General features: G+C 43.3%; 1 protein-coding gene across 1 annotated transcript in view; it reads right to left on the bottom strand.

Annotated features, from left to right (window-relative positions):
- Positions 1-1,146: 1,146 nt before the first annotated feature.
- LOC144262242 (calpain-8-like) overlaps positions 1,147-15,128 on the bottom strand; it is a 47,299-nt gene continuing 33,317 nt past the window's right edge. Inside the window, exons 13-21 of the mRNA XM_077811926.1 lie at positions 13,855-13,891; positions 13,135-13,200; positions 12,107-12,164; positions 11,098-11,162; positions 8,249-8,317; positions 5,744-5,822; positions 4,162-4,278; positions 2,082-2,140; positions 1,147-1,170 (exon numbers count right to left, since the gene is read on the bottom strand). Coding sequence (XP_077668052.1) covers positions 1,147-1,170; positions 2,082-2,140; positions 4,162-4,278; positions 5,744-5,822; positions 8,249-8,317; positions 11,098-11,162; positions 12,107-12,164; positions 13,135-13,200; positions 13,855-13,891 — 574 coding nt within the window. The remainder of the gene's footprint in view (positions 1,171-2,081; positions 2,141-4,161; positions 4,279-5,743; positions 5,823-8,248; positions 8,318-11,097; positions 11,163-12,106; positions 12,165-13,134; positions 13,201-13,854; positions 13,892-15,128) is intronic.

Here is a 15,128-nt window from a genome sequence, read left to right as displayed (position 1 = left end):
GGGGCGGGGATGGGGCAGAGCAGGGGCAAGAAGAGGTGGGGCTGGGGTGGAGCAGGGGCTGGAGCAGCATGCAGCTGCGTAGGGCACCAGGAAATGTGGTGCCCCAAATTTCCTGGTGCCCTACGCAGCTGTGTACTTTGTGTATGGGTAAGGACGGCCCTGATTGCTGGCCTCAGTTTCAAAAACTGCAACTTCCAGTGATTCCATGTTTGGAAACTTTACCCTCCAGCTGAAGTTGAAAACCATCCTGTAGGCTCTTTCAGGTTTCTAGTGAGATGAGCTAATAGGACTCCTTCCCAGGCTGCACACTCCCCTTTTTTACCTATTAAATGTAAATATTTGTTTTTGGACCTGCATGTGGATCACTGACAAGGTTTGTTATCAACCAATGTGCCTACTGAAAGCACAAATCACATTCTTTCCTTACCACCTTGCCCTCTCCTTCTCTTCCTTGAAAACATACAAAAGAGCCATAAATGAAACATGTTTGTAAAAAGGGCCTTCAGATTCCCTCCTCCTTCTCCTGCTCACTAAAAAATGACAGATGCGATCCTCCTTGTTTATTCTCAATCTGGAAGGCACTCAGGTGTTATAAGAATTTAAATGGAATAGACTAAACCAGGTCACTAAACGAAGTCTTAGAGATGGGCCCAAACCAAGCTCCTAGATTCAAATGCAGGATATGGGTGGATGCTTCAGAATCTGATACAAATTTTGTAGCTGACCCTTTCTATCCAGACCAGCTGTTTGGATCTGAACACTGCTGAATATTGGTGGGGAGCTGGAATTTGAATCTAAGTTATGCCCTTTGGGCCTATCTGTAGTAATTGTAATTCATGACATTTCAGCATGACACAAAAATACTCCTCAGGCAGAAAAAAGAAAAGGTTTTTTGTTTGTGTGTTTTTAAAGTATCATTGCAGTGTTTGTTTTCCAAATGGCAAGGGGTCATTTTATTTTCATTTTGGCTTAAAATAAGTTGCTGGTGATTGAGAGAGGATTTTTTCTCCCCGTAAGAGGGGAGCAGCAGATTGAGAGTCACTCAGATACACAGGAAATAAATATCTTCCAAGCTTCCAGGCATATGAAAATCACAACACGTTTGCAAGAGTCACGGGGATCTCTACTCAATTCAGATGCAACGGCTCAAACCACTGTGCAGCACAGCCACTGTGGGAGGAAGAGAAAAAAGGAGTTTGTCTAGAAGGTCCATTACATGTCTTTAGTGGAGCTACATATGGGCCCTGAAACTATGGATCCAAACACCACTGGACTTTGGGGAAGATTAGATCAGCATCTAAATTTCTTTTATGGGGTAAACAAAAACCCACAGATCCAATTGCTCTTGAACTTTGGGGAAGTTCAGAACTGGGAGCTGCTTCAAACTTTGCAAATAGGCCACTCTCTTGGGATGAGAGAATGCAACAAAAAGAGATGCATGATCTTTAAAAAAAAAAAATCATGGAGCCAGATTCCTCCCACATCTTAACAGGATACAACGAACTGCCACTGGAATCATAGTGGGGGACTGCCATTCATTTTTCCACTTGGATTTTCCCTGCAGAGGAAGGACTGGGCCTCATTACTTTTGAACAACTTTGGTTTGAATAATGAAAACCCTCATTTAAAAAGGAGGGGGTGGGGGGAAAGACATGACATCTTAAAAGGTCTTTTTCAGGTGCTGTTAGGTCATTTAGTTCACCCTCTGCCTCTGCAAGAATTGTTCCCTGCTGTGCATTTTCTAGTGGTTTGCTCCACTTTAAAAGAAGAGAATGAAAATACCCATAAGGATATCATCTCCTAGACAAATGGAGGCATTTTGAATAAATTCTCTCTCACTGTATGTGTGATAAGTGTTCATTCTCTGGAAGAACAACTACTGGCTTAGGAAGGATTTTAGTAAGAGCTTTTTGTCTGAAAAATCTCTCTTTCGCTGCTGAATCTTCAGTAGGTCTCCTGTTTGAATCGCTATTTCATTTGTTTATAAAGCTGATAATGGACATCCTGAGGAAATATGTTTTAATTGTGACCAGTCATCACAACAGTTTAACCATAGGGTAGTTTGATGTAACTAGCCTTACCTCAGCCAAAGAGAGCTGGATGACTCCATTCTTGTCTTTGTCTAGGAGCTGGAACATTTCTGAAGAACAAAAGAAGGGAAGAAATAAAATATAAGTAACACGGTGTCTGACAAAATATGGAGGCCTCCCTCCGTGGCCTATTCAAATCTGGATTCAGGTGCAAATTTTGAGTCACAATTGGATAGGAGCATTACAGATTATTTCCCTCCCTTCCTCTTAAGTATCATTCATAAGCCACTTATAAGCATGGGATAGCATATCAGGCGGGACCCACTATGACACATTGTGTGTTCAGAACAGGACAGCCACAAAGCACTGGCCATTTCACATGATATGTAGGGATGCACCCATGAATCTGAGATCTGACCCAGGCACAGATAAGGTAAACTATATCACTAAAGTGATCTGTAGCTCACGAAAGCTTATGCTCAAATAAACTGGTTAGTCTCTAAGGTGCCCCAAGTACTCCTTTTCTTTTTGCGAATACAGACTAACACGGCTGCTACTCTGAAACCTCAAATTAGTCTCTAAGGTGCCACAAGTACTCCTTTTCTTTATATCACTAGTGGGAGATGACTAATGTGGGGGCAGAGCACTGGAAACATAGTGCATGTGATTATCAGTCATAGGAGGATTAAGAAAAGCGTTTCACCATCTTGGAAGAATCCCCAATGGTCAGTCAAATGGAACAGTTAACATTAGACTGCATTCATTCAAAGAGTAAGTGAGTTCTCCTCTTTTGTCAGCCCATCTCTATCAACAATCCCTAAAAGAATCAGACTGTCCTTGATCTATTATTATACTGGGTGTTTCTTCAGAATTTACAACAGGAGGTTAGATGGCTACTCCTTTTCCTCCCTCCCATAATCCTAGAGTACAACAGCTTCTTAAGTGGCTGATTAGATACAAAATCTGATTTTTATAGCCATACAAACCCATGAAACTCCTTCACTGCCCCGAAACAAAAGCATATTCTAGATTTCCACTGTCTTCTCAATGTGAACATTGAGTTTATTTTTAATTAACCAAGCCTCAATACAAGAGAATAATCTGCATCCTTGACCCTTTTACAGACAAAGGGCTTTGAACTGGTGCTGGGCAAACCTTAAAAAGGGTTCAGAGGTTCATTTGAGATAAATGGCACCCAGAAATCATTTGAACAAGTTAGAGAAGTTGGTTTGGTTTCAGTTTGACTTTCAGGTGAAGATTTGGGCCAGTTCTTATTTTTATCAGAACAGCTTTCACCTTCCCCATTTTGAAACTTTGCCATTCTCAGAACTCATTGGAGTTGCTAAATTCAGTGTGGACTAGAGAACTGAGGAAAGGGCAGGCCATGGTGGCAAGCCTCCAGCATGGATACATTTGGTTGGCTGAGCTAGGGATGCCTAACTCCTGTTCCCAGTTCTGCGCAGGGGCTTCCTGGTTGGCTTGAGGCAAGTCTCTTAACCTCTCCGTGCCTTCCTTTCTTCACTTCTGAAATGGAGCTAATGGGGGTGCTGTGAAGATTAAAGAGGTATGGCTTGCAAAGCTCAGAGGGACAGATTTTTAAAGATATAAAAAGTGCCTAAAGATGCAGATAGGTACCTAGTGAGATTTTCAAGACAACCTAGGCACCTAACTCCCATTGAAAACCCCACTAGGCACTCATCTACATCTTTAGGGACCTAGAACCTTTAAAAATGTGTCTGTAAGTGCAAATTTACAGCTAGATTGCACAAGCCTTACTCATTTGGTTGAACATTTACTAACACAAATAGTCTCATTGAAGCCAGTGGCCTACTTGCATGAGTAGGAGATTCTTCCAGGCTGAGTAAGTGCTCCACAATCTAGTCCATGACTATTGTCTAGAAGAAAGATGATTAAGGTTTGGATCTGGACTGAATTCCTCCAGTTTTTGTCTGGGGCCTTCTCTATTGGTTTGCGCAGCAGAGCCAGTTTTGCTGGCTCCCTTACACTTCCACACAGTACTCTGCACTCAGCACTCCAATTTAAACAAAAATACCAAGCACTGAACAAACACCCCCCCCCGCCCCGCAATGTTCAGCAGTTCTGCTCAGCGGCTTCGAAAGAAGGAACTTACTGAAGAGGGTCTCTAGGTGGATCATACAGGCAACAAAGCCATCAAAGTCAATGGTCATCTTGCTGCCGGCGTAGCGGATAGCAATGATGTTTTGCACCTTATTGTTGAGAGTGAAACCTGAAAGCACAGAAATCACTCAAGCAGCAGTTACATACACTTTTTAATGCAGGTTGCACATGGAATTTTTGCAGCTGCAGAAAGACGTGGCTGAAGAATTATGGGTTATTCCTCCTAGAAGAGTTGTTGGTCTCCATTATCTCTACTAAAAAGAAAAGGAGTACTTGTGGCACCTTAGAGACTAACCAATTTATTTGAGCATGAGCTTTCGTGAGCCACAGCTCACTTCATCAGATGCATACCGTGGAAACTGCAGCAGACTTTATATATACACAGAGAATATGAAACAATACCTCCTCCCACCCCACTGTCCTGCTGGTAATAGCTTATCTAAAGTAATCATCAGGTTAGGCCATTTCCAGCACAAATCCAGGTTTTCTCACCCTCCACCCCCCCACACAAATTCACTCTCCTGCTGGTGATAGCCCATCCAAAGTGACAACTCTTTACACAATGCGCATGATAATCGGATTTGTGCAGGAAATGGCCTAACTTGATTATCATGCACATTGTGTAAAGAGTTGTCACTTTGGATGGGCTATCACCAGCAGGAGAGTGAATTTGTGTGGGGGGGTGGAGGGTGAGAAAACCTGGATTTGTGCTGGAAATGGCCTAACCTGATGATTACTTTAGATAAGCTATTACCAGCAGGACAGTGGGGTGGGAGGAGGTATTGTTTCATATTCTCTGTGTATATATAAAGTCTGCTGCAGTTTCCACGGTATGCATCTGATGAAGTGAGCTGTGGCTCACGAAAGCTCATGCTCAAATAAATTGGTTAGTCTCTAAGGTGCTACAAGTACTCCTTTTCTTTTTGCGAATACAGACTAACACGGCTGTTACTCTGAAACCTGTCATTATCTCTACTGTGTATTCTCCTTTCTATAGCCCATTGTGCTATGGTGGAGACAGGCATAATTCTCTTCCCAAAACCTTGACAAACTGTATATGTTCCACTTGTTCTGCAGAGTTCCTTAGCCCTATATCCTGAGATAAGCACCTAATTAATATGACTTACTGCACTCCTGGGGCCTGAGCCAAACAGCAGCAATTGCAGCAGAGTCCATTACCTACATAACACGCTGGTGTTGAGTTTTAGGGCTTGATTTAGGATCATGTTAATGAGACGTCTTCTGGCCTAATCCAGAGTGCAGGGACCCACCCACAGAAAGTCCCCCAGGAAAGAGCTTGCAGAGATACAGATCATCCACAGAAAAACTGCTCCTGCAGGGGGTCCAGAGCTGGCCAGCACCACCCCAGAAGTGGACAGTACGGCCAAGGAAGAGGCGTGGCCAGGGGATATATACGGGGATCAGGAAGAGAGAGAGGCAAGTCAATGATGTCACCACAATTATGAGGCTACGAGGCAGGAGGGATAGTACAGTAGTCAGAATGCCTCAATATTTTCATTTTTTTAAAATACGGAATACCACATTAGGGCATCCTTTCTACACGTGATATTTACCTGCTTCCTTGAGGGCATTTCGCATCTCATGAGCATCTATGGTACCAGAATAGTCCGTATCCACTTTCTTGTAGATCTCCTGCAGCAGAAGAAAGAGGAAGTATTGAGTCTGCCTTTAGACTGTTAGGAGCCCTATCTGATTGACTGGGAGATGCATTGCTCCTGCCAGCCAATGCATCTTTTCTCTGAAAGTGTAAATGACTGAAGGAAAATTTTCAATTAGCTAATGGCAAACTGTGCCCTGGGAAACTATTCCCAGTGGTCTGGCAGCTTGCCCATCGGCATGTTGTGCTGTGGCAAATAGGCCCTTGAGGAATATCCCCCTCACTCAGCAAACACTGTAATATACAACTTCCATTTTGGTTAGCACTTCAAAAGAAACAACAGGCAGTTCTCACAGCCAATTGATCTGCTAGCCAGCTCTAGCTGAGTAATTAGAAACTATTCTGGCCTGCAGCTCAGAGGGGAAACTGCACTTGGGGCATGTTTTCATTTACGCAGGCCACCTACTCATTGCATGCTGGTGATCAGAATGTGTCCAACCTGTGAGGAGCTAAGCACCTCCTCCTTGGCTTCAATGGGAAAGGAGGGAGCTCTGCACTTCACAGGAGCAGGCCTGTAATGCGTACCATCCCAAAAGCTTATCTTAAAGGGGCATTATCAAGTAGGTTAAGTCCAAACTTTGGCCTTCTTTAAACTGATTCTGCAGAAAATCTTCTGGATATTAAACTTTCTATGGGGGGGGGGAAGCACTTTTGTGGAGACTGTGACACTGCACCCCATATTTGTCACAGTAATATTATATAATTATGGCATAATTATGATGCATTTTGTACAAGATAAGTCATGTGAGGTGTGATTGGAAAAGTTATGATTTGCTGAATATGATTATCCTATATGCATGCATGTATCATTTTTGTATCTGTTATTAATATTATGTATCTATTATGAATGTAGTTATACCAAGTTGATACCCAATAGGCAAGATGCTTTCAGTCTAGATAGTGGGTGGGGAAGGGCCTATTCAGGTAATGGGCCATTAGGAAAAAACAATAAGCCTTAGGAGAAGCTTATCCATTACCTGGTGAGCCTCCCTGAGAATGCTCGAGGGCCTGTAAGTAATGGCTGTTATGACTCAGCAAGGTATGCAAGGTCCTGTGACCAGGCCATGTGACTCTGGACTCCAGCTTGGGATGTCAGTATTTTTCCACAAAGTGGTCTGGGAACCAAGCTTTGAAACAAAGGGTTCCTGCCATATGCTAAAGCTATATAAGGCAGGGAGTGACATCATTGGTTGTTCTTCACTCCCCCCACAAGAGGACTCCTGGAAACACTTAAGGAACAAAGACTGAACTGGGGGAAGTTCTGGATCCAGGCTAAAGGGATTTCTAGCCTATGTATGGAAACCTGAGAAACCCAAGCTGCAAATTAAATGCAGCTTGTGCTTTGAGAATCTGCCAGACTGCTGGTATCATCAGTCAAGGTGAGAAACTGCTAATTCATAGTCAATCTAACTAGTGGATTAAACTGTGTTTTTGTTTGCTATCCCTTATAATCACCTAAAATCCAACTTTTGTAGTTAATAAATTTATTTTATGTTTTAATCTAAACCAGTGGGTTTGGAGTGAAGTGCCTGGGAATCTTGGCTCAGAGGGGCTGTTGCATTTCCCCTCCGCACTGAGTGGGAGATGAACAGGAAAATAAATTCATAGTGGTTGTGGTTTGGACCAGGGCAGGATAGTAAAGCTCTGGGGTCCTAGGCTGGGAAGCTAGTGGTTATTTTGACTGTAGCCTCTCTATTGTTGGTTCATGCAGTGGCTGGTCAAAGCGACTGCATGTAACTGCAGCTAGGTGCTTCCATATCTGTGCGTATGCTGGTGCAGTGCAAGACCAGGAGCATGTCTGCAGCTTGTCACAGAAACACCGTGTGAACAGGAGCCCAGGCTGGTGGGTCAAAGGGCTCAGTGGTACCCCAGTTCCAGGTGGCACCCAGGGGGAACCCGTCACAGAGACATTTAAAAAAATAAAACCTAAACAATATCTATTTTAGTCAGCCCTGCAAAAATAGAATTGCCTTGTATTCTGCTATAGCAGTTAACTAACAAACTCTATTCCAGAGCAGGTATTAGAAGGTTTGGTGCACAAGTAATTATGTTGCACAGCACAACAACAGAGCCATGTTCATTTCAGCTGTATTAAAATGTAAGAGGTGGGGATGAATCCATGTTTGCCTAGCAGGTAGGAATGAAATCACCAAGCAAAAGGAGTTGTTCAAGCTTCTAAAAAAGTGTTCCAAAATAGAGTGGGAGGGGCTAGGGTGGAAGAGGAATTGACTATGTCTCTTTAAATCAGAAATGTATCTGAACTAGAGCTCTGAGCAAAACTCCAAACATAATGGGAAATTGGGACCTGTTTCTGACCTTGGTGGCTTGGACCCATCTCTGTTTAAATCTGTATTTCACAGAGCTAGATAGGGGCAGGGAAACAATGAAATAAGTTAGTTACCAAATATTTTTGAATCTTCAGCCAAAGTATCTTGAATTCTACAACATCCAAGGTGCCAGTCGCGTTGGTCTGGGTATGTTAAGGCCTGGTTCAAATTCAGAATGGATCAGTTTCTACCCATATCAAAGAGGAAGAGTAACCGGCACTGATACAAATAAATGACCCATTGCAATGTAGTGTACTATTCATAGTAGTTTTCATTTGTAATCCACCCATTAGAGAGAAACTTGCAGTTTTAAATTTGCTTAGCTAAGGGTGTGCTAAGAATTCCTGGGCTATCTGCAATACTGTAGTGGATGGTTAAAAAGGTACTACACCTATTAGATTACACTCCCATTTCATACAGAGAGGAGTAACCCACTACTGAAAGCTCTTTTTTAATAGACTACGGGTATGTCTACGCTACGAAATTAGTTTGATATTATAGAAGTCAATTTTTAGAAATCAATTTTATACAGTCGATTGCGTACGTCCACACTAAGTGCATTAAGTCGGCGGAGTGCGTCCTCACTACCATGACTAGCAGAGGCTTACAGAGCAGTGCACTAGGGGTAGCTATCCCACAGTTCCCACAATCTCCACTGCCCATTGGAATTCTGGGTTAAGCTCCCAATGCCTGATGGGGCAAAAATATTGTTGGGGGTGGTTTTGGGTACGTTAGTCGCCCCTCCCTCTATGAAAGCAATGGCAGACAATCGTTTCGTGCCTTTCCCCACCCCGTGCGAACACCATTCTGCTTTCAGCAGATGGTGCAGTAGGACTGCTAACTGTCGTCATCCACCGCTGCTCTGCTGCTATTGTCTCAATAGTGAATTTCTCCATGTTGTCTATCACAGGCTCCTGGGTACGTGTGTTCTTCCTTGGGAAATGTGTGCGGTGCTAACCATCGTCCTCCACCACTTCCGCTGCCGTGCTGCTCTCCTGAATCCACCTCACAGGTCCTCTCATCATTCTCTATAAATATCTATTCTCGTGGCATGTGTCATCAGCCACTGCTTCCGCTGCCACTCTGCTCTCCTGCAGACGCCATACCACGGCAAGCATGGAGCCCACTCAGATCACCGTGGCAGTTATGAGCATTGTAAACACCTCGCGCATTATCCTGCAGTATGTGCAGAACCAGAACCTGCAAAAGCAGGCAAGGAGGCGACAGCAGCACGGTGATAAGAGTGATGAGGACATGGACACAGACTTCTCTCAAAGTACAGGCCCTGGCAATTTGGACATCCTGGTGGATGACCTTACATTGTGATTGACCTTACAATAAGTCAATAAGTGATTGACCTTACATTGGACACTCATTAGCTATCAGGATCAGAAGCTGCCCTGATCTATGCTGATTACATCTGTGCTGAGCCAAGAACCTCTGACTGCTAAAAAGAACAAAGGTTCCAACTAATAAGAGATTCTGAATTAAATTAAAGTTTGCAGGTGACACAAAAATTGGGGCAGTGGTAAATCATGAAGAGGCCAGGTCACTGATTCAGAGCAATCTGGATCACTTGGTAAACTGGGCGTAAGCAAACAATGTGTGTTTTAATACCGCTAAATGTAAAAAGTATACATCTAGGAACAAAGAATGGTAGCCTTATTTACAGGATGGGAGACTCCATCCTGGGAAGCAGGGATTGTGAAAACTGTTTTGGGGTAGTGGTGGGTTCAGCTAACATGAACACCCAGTGTGATGCTGTGTCCAAAAGAGCTAATGAGGTTGTGGGATGCATAAACAGGGGACTTTCCAGTTGGAGTAAAGAGGTTATTTTACTTCTTTATCTGGCACTGGTATGACCACTGCTGGAACACTTTGTCCAGTTCTGACCCCCACAATTCAAGAAGGATGTTGGTAAATTGGAGAGGATTCAGAGAAGAGCCATGAGAACGATTAAAGGATTAGAAAACATGCCTCCTAGCAATAGACTCAAGTTGCTCAATCGGTTCTTCTTAACGTGAAGGTTAAGGGGTAACTTGATTAGTCTAGTTGGCTCTTCAGTCTAGCAGAGAAAGGTACAACACACGCCAATGGCTGGAAGTTGAAGCCAGACAAATTCAGACTGGAAATAAGGCGTACATTTTTAACAGTGACAGTAATTAACCATTGGAACAATTTACCAAGTGTTGTGGTAGATTCTCCATCATTGACCATTTTTCAATCAAATTTTTAAATCTCACAGCTCCCATTGGCCAGGAATGGTGAACCGTGGCCACTGAGAGCTGCGGGCGGCCGTGCCTTCAGATGGTCAAGTTAAACAAACTGTCTCACGGCCTGCCAGCGGATTACCCTGACCGGCTGCAGGTTGCCACCACTGTCCTAACCCTCGTCCTCTGGCCGTGCGAAGCTCATCTCCCACAGGAGGCATGCAATGGGACGGGGCATGCAAAGCCTTTCCCCATCACATAGTTCCTCTGATCTTTCTCTGCACCTTTAGGGCTATACTGTGTAAAGGGAGAAGACCATACGGCCCTGCAGAAGGAAGTTCACAGTGTGTATAACAACCATTGCACAGCTTCCCAAGCACACTGGGTATGTCTACCCTGAGCTCCCATTGCTGCACTAGGTGAATTCTGGCAGAATGCCCCTGCTGTGCTGCAGAGTAGACCAGCTATGTCTAAAGAAAACATTAACATATGAAAGCCACAAAGCAGGGGTGGTGAAGATCTGGCCACTTGAGGGTTAACGTCTCTGCCACACTGTGCTGACAGAGCCACTTTTCTGAATTTTATGCCTACAGCAAGTGAAGGCAGATGGACTGGGAAAATCGGAAGTGTAAATCTAGCCTTATCTAGTCCAAGGTCTTTGCCAGGGAGATCTAGGAACTTCAGAGAACAGTGAAGTGACATTTAAAGGATACATCTAAGAGACTGATCATCTCTCTACAGGTGTTTATGGTGAATCCATCACTTTTAATGTCTGCCCCTGAATAAAAACAAAGTCAGAAATACTTTAGACAAATATTTTCTGCAGCCCACAGAAATACAGTCCACCTACAGTCAGCATCTGCTACTAGGGCAAATACACTTTCATTACTACCAACATTTCTTCTATGCACCTCCTCTCTCAACTTATTAAAAAAAGAAAGTGAATATTTAGTACAAGTGAAAGGGTTTGGATTCAAAAAATACCAGAGAGGAAAGGTCTGTTTATTCACAGAACATATACAGCATGGGCAATTGCAGTACATGCTTTTCCCAAACTGCCCTGGCAAGGATCTATGTTGCATCCATTGTAAAGAAAGAGCTTCTGTGTTTGCACTGAACAAAATTGATCCTTTTGTAATCAATGTAGGTTACACAGAATACACTATAATGAACCGGGTAGCGTGTACGTGCAGGTGCCCTCTACTGGTAGAATCAGAGTTGCACATTCTATCATAAATCCTGTACTGCTAATAGAGATTTCCCCTTAGCCCATGTGGCAGAGGATTGTGCTTTTGGAGCAGGAAAACCAGATTACATCTGTGTTGTCAATATAGGGGCCATGGTGTGCTACACAGCAGCACCTCTGGAGTCCTCCTTAGGCATGGATTTCAGACAAGTACCTGTACAGTTTGTTAGGCCAGATCCAAATGTAGAAACACACAGGGAGTGAGACCCAGTCACTTCTCCCAGGACAAGCCCTGACCTCTCTATTCAGACTCCACATTCCAGTCCCATTATTTGGGGTGACAGTTATCTTACAGAAAGATTCATTACCCTGAACGGATCCCAGCAGTTCTCTTTTAACATTATTACTTGTTTATGTGCTATCAGAAAGGACCATGGTACAGAAATTCATTGCGAATCAAAGAGAGATCCTGTATGTCTTACTTGCAGCATCTGCCTACCAGCCTTGCTCAGTGTGAAACATCTAGTGTCACTTACTCTTTGCTAATACCCTATTCAGAAGAGTTTGAAGTTCATTTGCAGTCATTTCACAGTCCTGGAAACAAGAAAAAAAAAAACCACATTTCAGGTGATAACATAAATGTTTGGAACAAACCAATTGAGCCTTCATTCACTGCAATACCCCTACAGACAACTCCACTTCTCATCCTTATCTTAAGGCTTGGGACTCTAACGCTAAGGTCTCCCGTGTAGCCGCTCTATACCGACAAAAGTTTTGCCGACAAAAGTGCTACTGTAGACAAAGCCCGAGGACACACCACAGATATTTCCTTATACTTAGAATGTGAAGTGAGTGGTATCTCAGGTACCACAGTGTGGCAACCCACTAAATGTGACGTGTCTACCAGCAACCACTGGCTCAGTTCCTCAACTAAGGAGATTCAGAAACACATCCAGACTTATGGAAACTGAAAGGGAAGCAGCTGAAATTCACCAATCACAACTCAAACAGGCTTCTCTGGCTAAAAATGATGCTCTTACACTTAAAATTGGCCCCAGGTATTTGCTTCTTAAGAGCAAACCCAATGTGACAGCTACAAGCTAGTTTGTGCAGCAGGATCCTGCAGATGCCAAGGTCTCCTATGCAGTAGAGAGTGCAATACTACCCTCTAGCTAAAGGATTCCTGAGTCCAGCAACTTCTAACCAACAAGGAATATAGTCCTAATATCTATTAGTACAACACTCCAAATTATGCACCAGCACCAGGTAGCTGACTCCCCAGGTAATTTATATCACCACATAGTAACATCACTCACTTCCACCATTCTTAAAGGGAGGCTACACCTTGAGAGAATCACATTCAGCACCGATATGGAATAACGTAGTACAACTGTTCTATTGTAAGGTACATTAAATTGGACCAAAATGGTAGCTGAGAGTTAATAAAAGGGGAAATCCATTCTATTCTTCAGAAGACTAGATAAACAAGAGAATTGGTACTCAAAATAGTTTTCTACCTCTGTACTAAGATGTCACTATCTTTTTCTCTCTTTAAACCACTCACCTCTCCAGAAAGCTTCTGAAACAGGCTCTGGAACTCCTTATCTATGCCCTTGTCATCAACATGAGGCTAAAGGGAAGAGAGAACCAATAATGTGGTTTATTATTCCAGACACAGGTGCCAGGAAATGGGTGGAGGTGTTTGAAATTGCCAAGCAAAATTTCCTAAATAAATGGCTTAATTCCATTTGGAAGATGAGCGGGGTCAGAGAGCTCTGGCTCAAGCCCAAGCCTGAATGTCTACGCAGCAATTTTATAGCCCCGCAGCCTGTCCCAAGTCAGCTGCGGATGTTTAACTACTGTGCAGTCAGACCCTGATTGGAAAGGACTCTTGTGTTATCACATTAGGATCACAAAATAGATGTGGAGAAAAATTATATTGAGCCTGTCTATAGCAATTACACAGTTCCTTGGAGGTCTGCTTTTGAAATTCTTCTTTATGGAAAGGATCACACTATACCACGGTATTATATTCTCCTTGTGTATATGTATTCTGAATTGATGTACTACAGCTCAGTTACAGAATTGCATGGGCAAAATTTTGCCCCAAAAATGCACATGGAACCTGTAAGCCAGATAGATAGGGAAAGGAGGTTTTCAATTACAGGGCTTCTTTACACAAGTATGGATACTCTGATTTCAGCTCAAGCCAACCGCAACAAAATCCCAAATCAAATGTCTGCTTGCCCAAGAAGCTGTTCATTTAGACCTAACTGGCATTTACCTCATATGGTTTTGCAGCCACTACGTCACCAATTTCCCTGAGGAAAAATAAAAAAAGAAATGACCAATCTAGTATTTACAAAACAATGGATCCTTGTATAGGACTGCGGTCTCTAACACGGTAACTTGAGCTTTTCAGTCTGCAATAATCCTACCTCAGCACACACCACTACATTTTTAAAATCATGCACACCAGGTGACCTTTTCTTTTGCCGTGTATTCAGCCTCTCCAGCCTTTTCCTTCTACTGGCCACTTTGTAGGATATATATGCTTGACGACCGTCTCTTCCCCCACACTTCTGATCCTTCCTCTGAAAACATCTGCTCAATGTGCAGTAGCAGTCAAAACAGCTAAATACTATGAACCATTAAGAAAGGGACAGATAATAAAACAGAAAATTTCAATGCCACTGTATAAATCCATGGTACACCCACACCTTGAATACTGTGTGCAGTTCTTATCAGCCCATCTCAAAAAAGATATTGGAATTGGAAAAGGTGGAGAAGGGCAACAAAAAAGTTAGGGGTATGGAACAGCTTCTGTATAAAGAGAGACTAAAAAGACTGGAACTTTTCAGCTTGGAAAAGAGAAGACTAATCAGGGATATGATAGAGGTCTATAAAATCGTTATTTACTTTCTCCACACCACTCATGAAGTGTTATTTACGCCTTCACATAACACAAGAACCAGTGTCACCCAATGAAATTAATAGGCAGCTGGTTTAAAAAACAACAAAACACAAAACAAAAGTAAGTACTTCTTCACACACACAGTCAACTTGTGGAGCTCCTTGCCAGGGGATATTGTGAAGGCCAAGACTATAATGGGGTTTAAAAAAGAAAAAGTTCATGGAGGATAGGTTCATCAATGGCTATTAGCCAAGATGGTCAGGGATGCAACTCCATGCTCTGAGTGTCCCTAACCTCTGATTACCAGAAGCTGGGAGTGGACAACAGGGGCTGGATCACTTGGTGATTGCCTGCTCTGTTCATTCCCTCTGGGGCACCTGGTATTGGCCACTGTCGGAAGACAGGATACTGGGCTAGGTGGACCTTTGATCTGACACAATATAGCCGTTTTTATGTTTCCCATGGCACTTTTTGACAAAACTTTTACTCTGTAGACCCCAGGTGGTATTCAGATACTACAGTAGTGGGTGCTAGAACATAGTGGACAAGCCATTGCTCTATAATGTGGGCTGGAGCACCCACAGAAAAAACAATAGTGGGTGCTGAGCACCCACCAGTGGGCCCTGCTAATCTGCTCCTCCCCC

This window comes from Eretmochelys imbricata, chromosome 3 (assembly GCF_965152235.1).
Source record: "Eretmochelys imbricata isolate rEreImb1 chromosome 3, rEreImb1.hap1, whole genome shotgun sequence".
Classification (NCBI taxonomy): Eukaryota; Metazoa; Chordata; order Testudines; family Cheloniidae; genus Eretmochelys; species Eretmochelys imbricata.
The sequence above is the reverse complement of the archived record's forward strand: the minus strand, read 5'-3'. Positions and strand labels throughout refer to the sequence as shown.